This window comes from Pecten maximus, chromosome 3 (assembly GCF_902652985.1).
Source record: "Pecten maximus chromosome 3, xPecMax1.1, whole genome shotgun sequence".
Taxonomy (NCBI): domain Eukaryota; kingdom Metazoa; phylum Mollusca; class Bivalvia; order Pectinida; family Pectinidae; genus Pecten; species Pecten maximus.
Window position 1 is genome coordinate 21,418,179 of NC_047017.1, and position 15,589 is coordinate 21,433,767.

At 34.8% G+C, this 15,589-nt stretch overlaps 2 protein-coding genes across 3 annotated transcripts; one reads left to right on the top strand and one right to left on the bottom strand.

Annotated features, from left to right (window-relative positions):
• Nucleotides 1-198: 198 nt before the first annotated feature.
• LOC117323552 (26S proteasome regulatory subunit 6B) lies at nucleotides 199-5,203 on the bottom strand. The gene is made up of 9 exons (XM_033878837.1): nucleotides 5,086-5,203; nucleotides 4,380-4,481; nucleotides 3,584-3,770; nucleotides 2,746-2,892; nucleotides 2,011-2,214; nucleotides 1,520-1,687; nucleotides 1,126-1,202; nucleotides 693-917; nucleotides 199-423 (listed from the first exon to the last, which is right to left on the bottom strand). Exons 1-9 carry the CDS (start codon nucleotides 5,113-5,115, stop codon nucleotides 310-312), a joined length of 1,254 nt encoding a protein of 417 aa, XP_033734728.1. The 5' UTR covers nucleotides 5,116-5,203; the 3' UTR covers nucleotides 199-309.
• On the top strand, nucleotides 5,158-15,381 carry LOC117323551 (clathrin heavy chain linker domain-containing protein 1-like). 2 transcript variants are annotated; one of them, XM_033878835.1, is made up of 10 exons: nucleotides 5,158-5,274; nucleotides 5,787-5,967; nucleotides 6,357-6,544; nucleotides 6,750-6,895; nucleotides 7,066-7,398; nucleotides 9,786-9,830; nucleotides 11,397-11,633; nucleotides 12,060-12,234; nucleotides 12,755-13,140; nucleotides 14,529-15,381. In XM_033878835.1, the coding sequence occupies exons 2-10, from the start codon at nucleotides 5,788-5,790 to the stop codon at nucleotides 14,828-14,830; spliced, it is 1,992 nt and encodes a 663-aa protein (XP_033734726.1). In that variant the 5' UTR covers nucleotides 5,158-5,274; nucleotide 5,787; the 3' UTR covers nucleotides 14,831-15,381. The 2 variants fall into 2 exon arrangements, with proteins under 2 accessions (XP_033734726.1, XP_033734727.1); XM_033878836.1 differs by lacking the exon at nucleotides 9,786-9,830.
• Nucleotides 15,382-15,589: the final 208 nt, after the last annotated feature.

The window sequence follows — 15,589 nt, forward strand, 5'->3', positions numbered from 1 at the left end:
CTAGGAGTCTTGTTTTTTATACCTTTCCTGCTTGGTAAGCCTACTTGGTACATTACAAGCTTTTCATAGAAGTTTTTAAAGTTACGATCTGTTACAATGACTTGTTCGCCAACTACCAAGAGATGGTTGGCAGTTAAAATTGGCCTTGACAATTCTGCAATGAAATCGCTTCCACTGACACAAGTAACATAAAACACATTTACAAAAAACATTGATTTAATTAAGTAAATGTACAGCACTTTTAAGGGTTAAGTTGCCCTTCCACTAATATTAGAGATGTCCAAATCTCCGGTCCTTGGTCAAATGTCACTACTTGTAGAATTCATGTTCAGTTTCATCTTTCTTTATATTATTCTTATATCCTTTTTCAAAGTCTTTAGCTAACACGATGTATCTGTTCTCTCTCACAGCCTGCATACCAGCCTGCAAACAAAAATGATATATAACTTAAGACATTTGGCATACTCTAAATAATGATGCAAGATGCATTGAATTACAATTATAGCTAGTTTGAATGGTTTAGGCCAAAGATCAACCTTAAAGAAATGAATGAATTTTAAACAACGATTACTCTTAAAATGTATTGCATTGCAAAAGATTTCCTAACACAGAATGGACACAATTTAAGTGAAGTTAAATGAAACATTATAAGATAAAAGAAAGGTTTTATTTCTTTCCATGACTTCACTGACCTCCTGACAGATGGCGTTGATGTCAGCACCGCTGATTTTATCAGGACGGGCGACATAGTCTTCCAGATCAACCTCTTCACTCAGATTCATCTTACTGGTAATGGTGGAGAAAATGAGTCGCTTCTGTCGTCTGTCTGGTATAGGGAACTCAATTTTTCTGTCTAGACGACCAGGACGTAGAAGAGCTGGATCTAATGTGTCTGCTCGATTTGTAGCCATGATTACCTGAAGTTAATGTCATAATATATGTACAACATTACCTGGTGGTTTTTATAAACATGTTTCCGGACACAGTTAAATATTTAAAATATCTTTGAATGAAATTAATTTCAGATAATATTTTACTGTCTTCATAGCACAGCCACACAAATTTAAATGGCGTTTAAATGGAAAATATTTAAATCTCAGTACTAATGATGAGAAATATCTTTACCTTTACATTAACAGTTTGATCAAAACCATCCATCTGGTTCAACAGTTCGAGTAAAATCCTCTGTACCTCTCGGTCAGCTGTAATATCAGAATGTCATAACATTTCATAGTGCTCCTGAATACATATAACCTGTAAAATTGAAAGAATATGAAGACTTTAAATAACAAATAACAACATTTTGTAATGTGATCTTATCATCAACAAATTAAAACTCTATGTTAGACATTAATACTGATTAAAATATCACTCATGTTTAATGTACTATTCTTAGACTACTAAAGTGTAAATAAAATTCATGAATCAACACATCTCTCTCCAGTATACTGCAATGAGATATCACCGAGACCAGTAATTTGTTTTTTCACTTGTGATGCAAAGACCTTGAAATACAAACCTCCAGTTTGGGCATCAAAACGTTTGGTAGCAATGGCATCAATTTCATCTATAAAGATAATGGCTGGAGCATTTTCCTTTGCCAGTCTGAACACATCTCTCACCATTCTTGGTCCCTCTCCAAGGTATTTTTGTACAAACTCTGATCCAACCACTCGTATAAATGCCGCTGTAACATACAAGGGAAATAGATATATTGCTAGGAGAAAATCTTGGTTACGATAACAAAAGAGTGCTGTGATCAATTAAACACTGAAAAATATAGGCAAGCTCAGCAAATAAAAGTTTGAACATCGGTTACTTTTTTAAATACATAAATTATATGGTAGAATCTGTGTGTAATTTAAAGGGTGATACAATTTTCATGTCAAGAATTAAATGTGAAATAAGACATTTTGAAGAAAAATACAAATAAATATTGAAATATTAATAAGTCTACTTTCAGTGTGCAACATTTTAGCTCAATCTGGTACTGTGTATCACAATACACACCTGTAGTATGATGAGCGACAGCCTTGGCCAGCATAGTTTTACCACAACCCGGGGGTCCAAACATGAGGACACCTCGTGGAGGGTCTATACCTATCTGTTTATACAGGTCAAAGTGAGTGAGTGGCAGTTCAACAGCTTCCCGTACTTCCTGCTTCTGTATGTCCATACCGCCTATGTCAGAGTACAGCACATCTGGCTTCTCATCTGCTCACAAGTAAACACATCTCGCTTGACAATTTATCTAGTATTTCAACAGCTAACAAAAGCTCTTTAAAAAACTTGTATAATAAGTTGTGTGCAAAAAATTATATATAAATCAGTTCAAGAAAGACATTTACAAAACCTACATATAAGAAATTGGATGTGTTTAACATGAGCAACACACAACAAGAGGCCCATTGGCCTTAACGGTCACCTGAGTTCTGAAATATATACTGATATTTGATGTTTTTAAATTAAGAATTGAATATATTTGACCAGTGTGGCTTTAAAGATAGGTCAAGGTCATTGATTTGAACAAACTTGGTTGCCCCTCTTCAAGCATGCTACTAGTCAAAATATCATGACCCTGGGTCTCTTGGTTTTTTAGAAGAAGTTGAAAACGTTATTGTTTGTGATGCACGACAGACGACATAGGATACACAACACGGGACAATAGGTGATCATAAAAGGCCATTGAGAAATAGTCTCAGGTGACCTAAATTGACTGGTTACAATTTTCATATTTTTCTGTACCTGTTGAAAGCATGGTGATGCTGCTGTCAGCCTCTGGAGGAAGAACATCCACCAAGGCATTGCTGTGTTTGTGTAATGCTACACTGGCCGAGGGCTTCAACAGCTCACGGTCAATAGTGGACAATATCCTCACATAGTAGTTAGAACCTGAAAAAATAAACACATTCCAAACATTATTGAAATCATTTATTTCGTTAGTTTCATTCACCAACAGTATCCAACACAGAAATACTGTTCCTGACTTCATTTTTCATTATCAAAATGCTACAACACAAAATAAAGGCTAGCAGCAAAGAGGTAACCAATTCAGTAACATCTGATCAAAAATAATTAGATACCAGGGTTCAAAATTAACTCTATATAACTAGCAAAATGCCAGTTAAATTGCAGGAAATGCTAGTTGAAATTTTGTCTAATCGCAAATTTTTGCTAGTAGGTTTTCCCATACAATCTGTTCATATATGTGATACATGAACAGAAATAGTGAAAATGTGTGTGGAAAATAGATACCAACATTAGAAATTATGCTTTTTATGACGAATGAAATTTTTTCTGATAAGTGTTGGGATACCTGTATTTTCTCTTACTTTACTTAGAATGTATTAAGATTAACGAAAACACTACCATAAAGTTTGCTAGTTCAAAATTTCATTTTGCTAGTGGAAATTTTAGGCACTGGCAATGAATTGCTACTGATAAAAAAAGTTAATTTCGACCCCTAGATACATTACAATAGAAACTAATTTTCATCTTATAATTAAACCATCATCTCTAGATCTGGAATACCCAGTTAAAATTCCAAAACTGTCATTCACAGACATTATTTCAATGCACAGACCTGTGGTTGAGCCAACTATTCCTGTGTTTTGGTCAACAGCTTCCAAAAACTGGCCAATGACCAGAGGCACACTCTGAATTCTCTTTACTTCCTCTTGTGCATGCAAATATTCCTTTTTCAGGTTCTTTTGTTCATCTTTGATGTACTCTTCTTGTACTTCCAAAAACTCTAGTTGCCGTTTCAATTTCTATGGAACAAAGACATTGTATTACTATATGTAACAAATAGTCACTATATATGTGACAGTGAGTCAGAATGTGTTTTCTTTGTTTATATCTAATATCATTTATTAACTTCTATTATTTTCCTACTAAATAATATAATTTTTTGCTATAATTATAAGCTCACTACACTGGAAATCTTTATCAATAACAAATTTTGATAATTTTCAATGCAATAAAATACTTTATTTATATTTGTTGTGTTGACAATAAATTTGTTTTCCTGAATATAATATTCTACCATGTAACAGAAGTGGAAATTCATAAAAGGTTGATAAATAAAAGATTTCCTACAAGATCTTATTGAAATTACTTAATACCAAAAAAATGTAACAATTCATGTTAGGTAACTTTCCAGGTATTGTTGATGAATTAAATGCAGTAATAATATGATGTCATGTTGTTGTTATACCTTTTTCATTTACATATACTTTTTCATAGGTCTGCACTCAGTTACATGACAAAACCATGAATGATATACCAACTGAGCGAGACATTAGTAGTTTCACAGCTGCTTGCATTTGATAGCCTTATAATTACATAATTCTAGTTTACAAAATAATACTTAATCTCACTTTGTATTTGACATAGAGATCCTCCACATCTACATCAAGTGAGTCAAAATGACTAGTTGTCTGGGAAGTCCCTGGCCTGGACTCGGTAACTGTGGAATCCTCCTACAAAAAAAACAAATTAACATTGTCTATTTCTTCCAACAGCAACATTATAATGCTCCAAAAAAGCTTTGTCTATTTCTTCCAACAGCAACAATGCTCCTAGAAAGCTCATTTTTACAGGTAATCTTATTTTTATACTGGACATATAACCAGAAGAAAAATACCTGGAAATGTGTATGCAGCACCCAAGGACCTGTATTTGATTGGAATATCTTCATAACTGTACTGTATTTAAATTAATTAATTTAAAAAAAACATTTTATATGCATGCTCATGTGGTTTGGGTTTCGTTTGAATCCATGTTATGTAGTTTGATTGATTTAGCTATCTATGGTATTTTATACGAAGGACACTTCGTGGTATACGTATAAACCTTTACTCTATGCATTCCATGGGTCCCGGACGGATTGGAAACCGGCAAGTAAGGGGGGGGGGGGTGTTATGACACTGCATAATCACATGTACTGAAAACTAATGAACTAAAAATCACGGTAACTATAAAAACATACATAATCAAAACTCACATGTTTATTGTTAAAACAGACATGTAACATATTACAGAAACACTACCATTCACATAAATACATTGATATTGTTCCACTACCTTTTCTTGTGGCAAGCCGATCTCTTCCATCTTGAAAATGCCCGTATCAATGACGTCACTTCCTATCTACGAGTTGTTTGAAAATGGCGACCACCGTCAGATAGTCAGTGCCCTTGGTGTATATTGAGAAGAGTTCACCATTTCTTCGTTATGTATGCTGTCATTGTCAAATAGAACATACACATAGACGTAAGTAGAAACCAATTTAATTTCTAAACCATTGCAACGTATGACGTTTTTTGGAAACTTTCCCTATGCATGCTTCAAGAAACCTACATTATACCGATACGTACAGCAGGCCTACTGAGTGGAGCATTGGAGTAAAAGAAAGTGGATTGTCGTTATCTTTCTTGGGACGAAGACTTTGTGAATGATAGTAAAGTAAACGTAGAGCTTACAGTGTCAACTTATTAGCTCATAATGACGGGGATTAACTGGGCTTTTTCTAAGAGAGTGAGAGGTTACTATATATTGAGCCACAAACTCATTCCATGTCATTAGGATGCTTTTACATTACTCGTTCCTATTTTTACTTTACACATTTTATTTAGACAATAGGGCTACTAGATAAGAAATAGGTTCAACTACATTTAGGTATCATTATGTTGTCCTGTATAATGGCGGAGGAAGAAGGTTGAGATCTTTTCAAGATCCCATGTTAATTATCTCATGGTTAAGTTTGATTTTTTTGTTGGTTTCAGGATGTCGTCCAGATCCTCCACTCCCACTTCTAAGTACCCTAAGATACCACCTATCATAACCAATGAAGTTGACAGACGATTCCTTCAGGATCTCAGCGAGTACATCGACTATGAGATGGCAAGGATTAATACAGAGGAAGATGAGCAGCGCTACATCATCTTCAAAACTGTCTTTAACAGAGTAAGATAAAACAGTTGTTTTTCCAAATAATTCAAATCATGGAGGGAATATATAGTGTATAATGTGTTGAAATTGAATCATCAAAATATTTTTCATTTATATAACCACAATATACTGTATATCATTGTACAATGAGGTATACATTGTATTTGGTTTTAAATTAGTTTTAAATAAAGTTATAGAAATTAACAACAAATGATGGAAAAGTGTATTCTAATATTAAAACGATTCATTAGGGTCTCATCTTTACATATACTTATACCTAATTGTGCTGTCTTCAGTGTAGTTTTGTGTAAACTGTTCTGCAGTGTAGCTAACTGCCACTAAGATAAATTATATTGTGCTTTGTAAAATTTAGCCATTGGCTATCTTCTTTGATATCTCTGAAGATAATAGAACATGTGAAGGCCTACAAACCTCTGCTGACAGCAGTGAAGAAGGAGTATGAAGACACCATTGAGGTGATAAAATCTGGACAGAGGGAGTCTGTCTTTCTCCATGGCAAACTCAAGGCCATGGCATCTGAACCCTCAACTATCAGGAATTATAAAAAGAGGGGTGATGAACTAGAGGAAAGGTGAATATCATTGATCCTGTAATGTTCATTAATGTTGGAGGAATAGATTGTTATATAATGAAAACAATTAAAGCAAAATGGAATATGAATGTATAACAGTATATTGAATTGTATATATAGTTTTTGCTTTTTGATGCCAAAACAATATGGCATCTTGATATGATGACTGTGAGTTGATAGTTGTTGTTTTATGTCATTTATTAAGGATTGGAGTCATTGAGAAAGACAATGACAGACTTCAGAAGCAGCTGCTGAATTTAAAAGCCAAACGTAAGGAACAGGAAGAGTTTGAAAGGCAGGTAACAGAGCCACCAAAACGAGAATTCAAGAAGGATCACCGTCTCATACCTGGTTAGTTTTTTGTACATCCATTGATATGAAGTTTTGGCTGATTGTTCAGTTGTGTTTGTATACACATGTATATGATCGGCATTGAACACTTAATATGAGTCTAGGTTTACAAATTCATAGTTACTAAAGTGATTTAATTTGTTGCTGATTTCTTGTTTGTGATGTCACAGGATTAACACTGGAAGAATCCACAAATGTTTCATTGCTGTATCGAGACTTAGAAAAGCTTGACCGACAGTTAAAGGAACTAGACATCAGTTTAAGGACGAGATATGTCGAGAAATCCTATAAAGTGGAACTCAAAGAGAAGCTTGATGAAAAAGTCCTATATAGGGATCAACTCGCCCTCCAAGGTCAACTGTACCGAGCCAAGCAGCATCGTCTAAAAATAGCTGTAGAGGCTGCCCAAGCCTACAACCGAGTGAAACCCCCACATCAGACAGTGGGTGATGCTGTCTTCTTCGCACTCTCACATGCAGCAGGACTGCAGATTCAGGAAAAAGGTAAAGTATCATTGTCAAATAACATAGTGTTAACACTTACATTGTGTGTTGTACTACATATCTAATAGAATTAATAGTACATCTTTAAATTGTTTTTCTTCAAATCTTTTCTCTGTTTTTAGTGATATTTAATTTGCAATCTGTCACTGTTAGTACACAATTTTCATATTAGTAGTAAATGTCTTATCTAACACTTAATTCTATATCAGTGTGGATTAAATTTCATTACCTTATATATATTTCTATTTCCAAACTTGTATCACATCCACGGCCCAAGGTGAATATTGCGTTATCATAAATAAGCGATTGTGCAATTTTCACCTGTGCCAAGGATGCTTTATCACTACCATTTTAACACCCTTTCAGTTATAATATATATAAACAGAATTGTTACCTTGTAAAACTGTAGATGTTTGTATGATTCTAGTGTATCAAATGTATTAATCAGCTAATCATTTATATGTATCACCCACAAAGTGTCATGCAATGTTCACTCTGTTGATGTCGTCAGCACAATTTTCATAAAGACAGTTCAATGAATTCTTTAATTGTTTCATGAACTCAAATTTGACCAGTTCAATTTTCAGCTAGATCTGAAATTCAATATGGCCACCATTTGCCATCTTGAAATTCAGTTCATGATTAAAGTAGGAGGTTTCCATGCCATATAAATCTTGAACAAGTTGTATTTTTTTTTATGAATCATTCTATTAAATACTTCTAATCATTATCAATTACTTTTCACGATTAATTTGACCTAGATATGAAATTCAGTACTTTAATCTCTCCAAAGCCTATATGTGCTTCATGTTGATACTTAAGGAAATTCATGTCATTTTAATAAAGCTGCTGTAATATGAAGCCCTCACTCAATCTTGTTGATGTTCAGCTAAATCAACCAATTTTATTGGGACTGCTGCAATCATATCAGTAACACAGCAGAGAGAGAGCGTTTCAGTTTGATTTCTTTATGACAGGTTACTATACCTAGTAATAAGCCGTCGGTTATTATCTGAGGACACATCCACTGCACTCTCGTAGTGGATGTAGTATTGTTCCTGATTGTTGAACTATATGACTTACAGTTTTGTTTATCAAACAGAATGGAGCATTATGGAATCACAAAGGAATTATGGAAGGATGTGCATCTTTCAAAAAGAAATTGGTGATTTCCACATGTACTTTAATACAGCTATTCAGTGGATGACAAAATTCCTGATTTCATAACAGAAAACGTTATCACAGATTTGTTAGCCAATCAGTCAAATGATTAATGAAAGAAAACATTTTTTACTAAATACCACAAATTATCAATTGTTACAGTTGGGAGTTACATTATCATTGTTTTTATCTTGCTCAAAGATATTCTCTTGGAACCTTGCTTAAAATAAGCTCAGCCACTTTTACATTTAATGTATTTTTTTTTGATTTTCCATCTCAATTTAGCATACTTTAATTATCTTGAAAGGGTTATCAATTTATAAATTTATGTTTTTGAAAGAAATTTTCAGAGCCTGTTGGAGCTTAAATTAAGGAGGTTTCAACGTTAAGTTATGGTGACATAAAGACAAGCATAATTCAACATTTTACTAGCAGAGAAAATCAAGTTTTTTTTTTATTTTAATCAAATATAATGTGAAATCAGAATTTTACAAAGTAAGCTATGTTGTACAGGAAGAATGAGGAGCTAGTGTTCTGGATAGCAAGTTTTCATGTTGTGGCAACACAAACTCCTGAAAAAAAACAGTCAATGAGTGACATTTACACTGTATATAATTTAAAACAGCAGTTACTCCAACATGAACTCCTGTCCAATTTTGTTAGATGTGAGCGCAGTGTGAACTAGTCTTGAGAGTAGATTTTTTGTTTATTTTGCTGTAGAAATGGCATCATCATAATCCCACGGTTGATCGCACTAGTGTAGATCAATCAACCGTGGGTATCGATGATGTAGAAATGGAGAAACACTCTTATCTTTTGGGCAATAACAGCTTTACTGTATTCTGTTATGACAAGAGACGGACAACATGAGAAAGTAACTCTTTAATATGAGACAAACAACATGAGAAAATAACTATCTTTTCCTTGTTAAGTCAAACGTACAGTGAAGCGCATGACTCGTATCAAACGATCAGCAAATGGTAAGAAAATGATTGATATGGTGAAAGGAAAAATAGTAAAAACATGAACAGTATAATAATTGGTGAAAAGGCAATTTATAATTTTATATGAAGTTATTTATTGTGGATTTACATGGTGAAAAGACTAATGTATAGGTATGTGTGCTCTGTTGTTCCTGGATAAGAGAGTATTTTTTTAGTGTGATTCATTTGTGTTGACACCCCAGATATTGGCTATAACACTGCTTGGCCTGGTTTTGCTTGCAGGTAACCGTCTGAATTACAGATATAACGCTGGTGTTGATTTAACAGGTACCCTATAGCCATTTGTGTATGCTGTAGTTTTCTTGTTCTGAGTTCACCAGACCAATGTTCACGTCCTGTATAAATCCACATCACTGAAATAACACAGCCTATACTGTATGTCCTACGACAGCATTTAATTTGCACACAGGACTGTCGCAGAGAGCTGCTTAGGCGTTTTACTCTCAACTGTAGGTAATACTAGATTCAGCGCAGCACACAATCTCATTAAAATTTATTCAAGGGGAGACAACTCTTATTTTACGATAAGATTATCTGTCGAGCTGCAGATCTAGGATTACTGTTTCATGTTGTGTTGTATTGGTGGTTACTGTTGTCAGTCAACTTCACGTACAGTTTGTTTTTTGTGGACAAATCATTCTGTCTCAAAGTTATGTATCGCTACATATTTGCCACGTTACGTTCTATACATATATAATTTCAGTATCGATCCCTCCTGTTTGTGTCAACTTGTTAAATACAATGCCATCACTTGTAAATACACCAACTCACATTTTTACTTAACATTAAATTTAACTCCTCAAAGAATATCATACCTATATATACTCTGTTAATTTCAAACAATTTAAATTAAATTCAAATTAATTCTTTTACAAGAATATTAATTAATGGTAAATTATTCGATTAACTAATGTGATGGGTTGGGGACTTGTGATGACAGACAGAGCAAGTGACCATAGTATTGGAGAGGGAAACATGTTATATAGAGCATGAGAAAACCTGTGTAGCCTAGACTTGTTTTATAAAAGCTTTAAGATAGCCGTAGTTAAAACTAGTGGGAATGTTCAGCTACAGCTAAATAACTTTATAGATATATAGATGTATATTGCTTTGCAATAGAAACACAGGCTATAAGTAATACTGTTGGAAGTATGCTCTATTATATAGGCAATCGTAGATAAGATTACACAATAGATGATGATGATGATGGGTGATAGTTAGAACACAATAGGCAATAATAGACAATACATTGTAGGCTATTGTTGTTCATGTTAATTATATTTGTATATGTTATTTATCGGAATTTATTTCTGAATTCCTTAATTTCTAAATTTCTGAAGCAAAATTCATCAGAAGATTTTATTTCATTGCTGTCTTCTGTTTAATGATTGGTTCGAATAAAAACAGACATTAATTCCTTATTATCGAATGTTTGCTTTAGAGGTAAATTCCTCAAGTTAATAATTTTTACCATGTAATTTTCAGCTTTGTATATATGTATGCTTTTAAAGCATTTTATCATAGATAAACTTTCTGAATCAAATCTGGAAAAGATGAAATTTTCTCTGCTTATTCTAGCAAACCATTTTTGAGGACATTTAATGGTACAGATGTAAAAAAAAAACTGTCTAAATGATCCTTCTGCCTCTCATGATAATATTGTATCTTAAGCAATTGACCTTTGTGCTATGAGAATGACTTGGGTATAAAATATACGTAATTTAACTTGTACATGATATCTAGTCATTTTACCTGTGTAATTGTCATTAGTACACTGAAGTGATGGTATTTATGTAACTAACCTGTACCAATCTGTGATGTGAAAATTTACAGAACTTGCTCCAGACCAAAACCAGGGAGAGGCTAGGGAGGGATCAGCAGCCGCAGCATCTAAGTCATCCTTCGACGATGATGATCCAAATAGGGAGAAGGAGGCAGAGATGATGTTGGAGTATATTGAGAAATTTAATGAGCTTTTTGAGGACGGAAAGTATGAGGAGGCCGCCATACACGCTGCCAACAGTCCCAAGGGCATCCTAAGGACATCTGCCACGCTCGCCAAGTTTAGAGGTAATTTCAGAGTTTTGAGATAAATAGGGTAAAGCAGTCATTTGCTGATTATAAAGATAACTCGTTTCTATGTTTAACAGAGTGCAGATGTTTTATAGTGTATGTTATTTCAAGGAAGTGATATTAAATGTGTATTTTGAAACCTGTCTTAACCGGCAATTATAAGTTCTGGAATATAACATATTGTTGTAAAGAGGTAGTCAGAATACACAGGTTTTATTTCATATACAAAATGATGTAACAGTAATATGATAGGTCAGATAAAACAGGTTTCTCTGTGATAGTATTTTAAAATCAATCATATTATTAACTGTAAGAAAGTTTTGTATGCTCTGTGGTTCCAGATGGGAAGGTCCAAGTGAACTAGTATTTTACGTTGATACGTTGATACGTACTACCTGTTAACAGTTTTGTATGTGGTTTCAGATGTCAAGGTCCGGGTTAATGGTCGGACGCCCCTTCTGGCCTTCAGTGAGGCTGTGATGTCATCAGTCGGGGCTATCGGTATGAAGCCTAACGACACTCTGTCTCTGGATTGTGTTGAGTGTGCCCTGGGTGAGAACAGACTGGACCTCTTATCTCACTGGATCTCACAAGAAAGGTCAGTATTGGTTAAGTAAAAATTAAATATACTAAAAAAAAAAAAAAATTTGAAGGTACATACATTAATTGTTAGATAAGTTCCTCTTCCATCAATCTTCTGTCATTGATCTGGCAGCAGGCTGTGTCCCTGATAAATCGTCTATTATCACCCCTTTAGAATTAGCCAGTAGCAGGATTTTCCCCTATCTCATATACATATATACAATATTAAATAATGTAGTTGATAAACCTTCAAAAGTAATTAATGACAAGAATAAGTTATTTAAGCAAAAACTTTTTTTTTTCTTATGCATCAATCTGATTTAATTAATTAAAAAAAAAAGTATGGCAGTTTGTCTGTCCTAGGGCTACATATGTACTTACCACATTCCTTGAAAGTAGATTGTTTATCAATATATTGATTAAATGTGAAACTATTATATATATACCTACAATGAAGATTTTTCATGGTGTTTATAACAAAGTTACATTTTTAGTTTGCAATCATTTAAGACAGTATCTGCCTGTTGTATTTACAGACTTACTCTGTCGGAGGATCTAGGTGACAGAATTAGTTCCCACTGTAAGTGTAACGTGCCATGTAGATGTGGTAGCCAGGCTCTCGCCCAGAATGTGTTCAGTAAGTTACAGCTTCACCGACAGACAGTGGTGTGTCTTCTGAAACAAGGACGTATCCATGCTGGAATGGACCATGCTCGGCACAAGATGCCGTTCACACGAGACCAGTTTATGTCCGTACTTCGGATCTGTCCGTCTGTCCAGTTGATGCACGCCCTTGTAGAGGAGGACGGTGAAGGCAGCCGTGCCCTGCCCATTGGACTGGTCTTACTGGTAGTTCTAGAGAAGAACCAATACAATCTGGTGTTACCTTTCATTCAGGACCTACAAAAACGACCATCAATTGGTAAGTCTAAAAGGACTAATGCTCTCTATCATTTAGAGCAGGAGAAAAAAAATCAGTGTTACTGGTCTTTTGAGCAAGTTTAAGTTCCAAAAGTTAGTTATAAAGTGAAAAAGCGTGATCTATTTAAACTGATTTAGTGTTATTTTGAATTACTCTAGAAAGAGATAAAGAGAGAAATTTTGTATTTGCCAATCAGGCTAGTAGTCACTATATTTTGTCCATAGACTGAATCTACTGGCCCTGACCCAGACCTGGGTTTTTTCTTGTCAACTGCTATGTTTCCCAATTAACCCTAGTTATGAACTTGTGTTTCCCAATTAACCCTATTTATAAACTTGTGTTTCCCAGTTAACCCTATTTATAAACTTGTGTTTCCCAGTTAACCCTAGTTATAAACTTGTGTTTCCCAGTTAACCCTAGTTATAAACTTGTGTTTCCCAGTTAACCCTAGTTATAAACTTGTGTTTCCCAGTTAACCCTAGTTATAAACTTGTGTTTCTCAGTTAACCCTAGTTATATACTTGTGTTTCCCAGTTAACCCTAGTTATAAACTTGTGTTTCTCAGTTAACCCTAGTTATAAACTTGTGTTTCTCAGTTAACCCTAGTTAGAAACTGTAACTGCTATGCTTCCCAGTTAACCCTAGTTATAAACTTGTGTTTCCCAGTTAACCCTAGTTATAAACTTGTGTTTCCCAGTTAACCCTAGTTATAAACTTGTGTTTCCCAGTTAACCCTAATTATATACTTGTGTTTCCCAGTTAACCCTAGTTATAAACTTGTGTTTCTCAGTTAACCCTAGTTAGAAACTGTAACTGCTATGCTTCCCAGTTAACCCTAGTTATAAACTTGTGTTTCCCAGTTAACCCTAGTTATAAACTTGTGTTTCCTCGTTAACCCTAGTTATAAACTTGTGTTTCCCAGTTAACCCTAGTTATAAACTGTAACTGCTTTGTTTCCCAGTTAACCCTAGTTATAAATTTGTGTTTCCCAGTTAACCCTAATTATAAACTTGTGTTTCCAGGCGAACCCTAGTTAGAAACTTGTGTTTCTCAGTTAACCCTAGTTAGAAACTGTAACTGCTATGCTTCCCAGTTAACCCTAGTTATGAACTTGTGTTTCCCAGTTAACCCTAGTTATAAACTTGCGTTTCCCAGTTAACCCTATTTATAAACTTGTGTTTCCCAGTTAACCCTAGTTATAAACTGTAACTGCTATGCTTCCCAGTTAACCCTATTTATAAACTTGTGTTTCCCAGTTAACCCTAGTTATAAACTTGTGTTTCCCAGTTAACCCTAGTTATAAACTTGTGTTTCCCAGTTAACCCTAGTTATAAACTTGTGTTACCCAGTTAACCCTAATTATAAACTGTACCCGTTCTGTTTTCCAGATGATCCAAAGATAAACCAGTTCCAGGCAGCTGTCCTGGATGACTCCTTCACAACTTCTGTCCAGTGGGACAGCCTGGTAGAGTTGTTCCAGGACCAAGGCTATGAGGATACAGCGATGTGTCTCCTTGCCTCTATAACTGTTCTCAATGCCATGAGGAGTGCTATTTATACTCGTCTTGGTGACAGCACCCCACAGTCGCCCCAGACAGACTCACATCAGTCTGACCCTATACAGGGGGTACAACCTCCCCAGGGACACCCCATCTGTGGTGATCTCTCATCCACAAGCGGCCCCACCTGACCAAACATCCCCACCGCAGGAGATGCAGCCTCCAGCACCCCAGGGTCAGGAGGAATCACATCAACAGGCTCGGCTACAGAGGACTCTGTAAAGAGCGATCCAACGCAGCCATAAGACTTCAAACATGCCTGTGTGTTGCTGAAAGACAATCCAGGCACTGTGTTTTGTATGACATGTTGCTCAACAATTTGCATGGTTACAGAGAATAGTTAACGTATTTTCTGAAAGTGATGACCTGCAACATCTACTAATTATAACATTCATTAAGGAATACCGCACAGTCAAAATGGATGAGAGTATGCCAAATGGAGTGCTACCTAAAATGTTTTGACATATGGTAAGCATACCGAGCACAACATCTCATATCCTGTCATTTTTTGTATGTAGGGGACATGTTGATTATTACACAATGTGACTAAGGATCCAAGAACAAGAACAATCTGGTGTCTGTATAGTTGTTGGGGTATATCAAAGAGAAGATATATCTCTGTAACTATTATTAATGTGTCTATGTATCTATCGAACTGTGATAATAAATTATTTAAGATGAATTAATGTTTTCTGTTGTTATGTTGTCTATTTATTTGTTTATATAATGTTATACACTTACACTTATGAGGATTATACATTGTACCTGACTTGTAAATCATTATGTGGTATATAGATCTGTATTGGTTAATCTTACCAACAACAACAACAACAAACAATAATCGCCACTTGATTTTGACCTTTAACATTCTTGGGTCTTGCGAGAAAGTT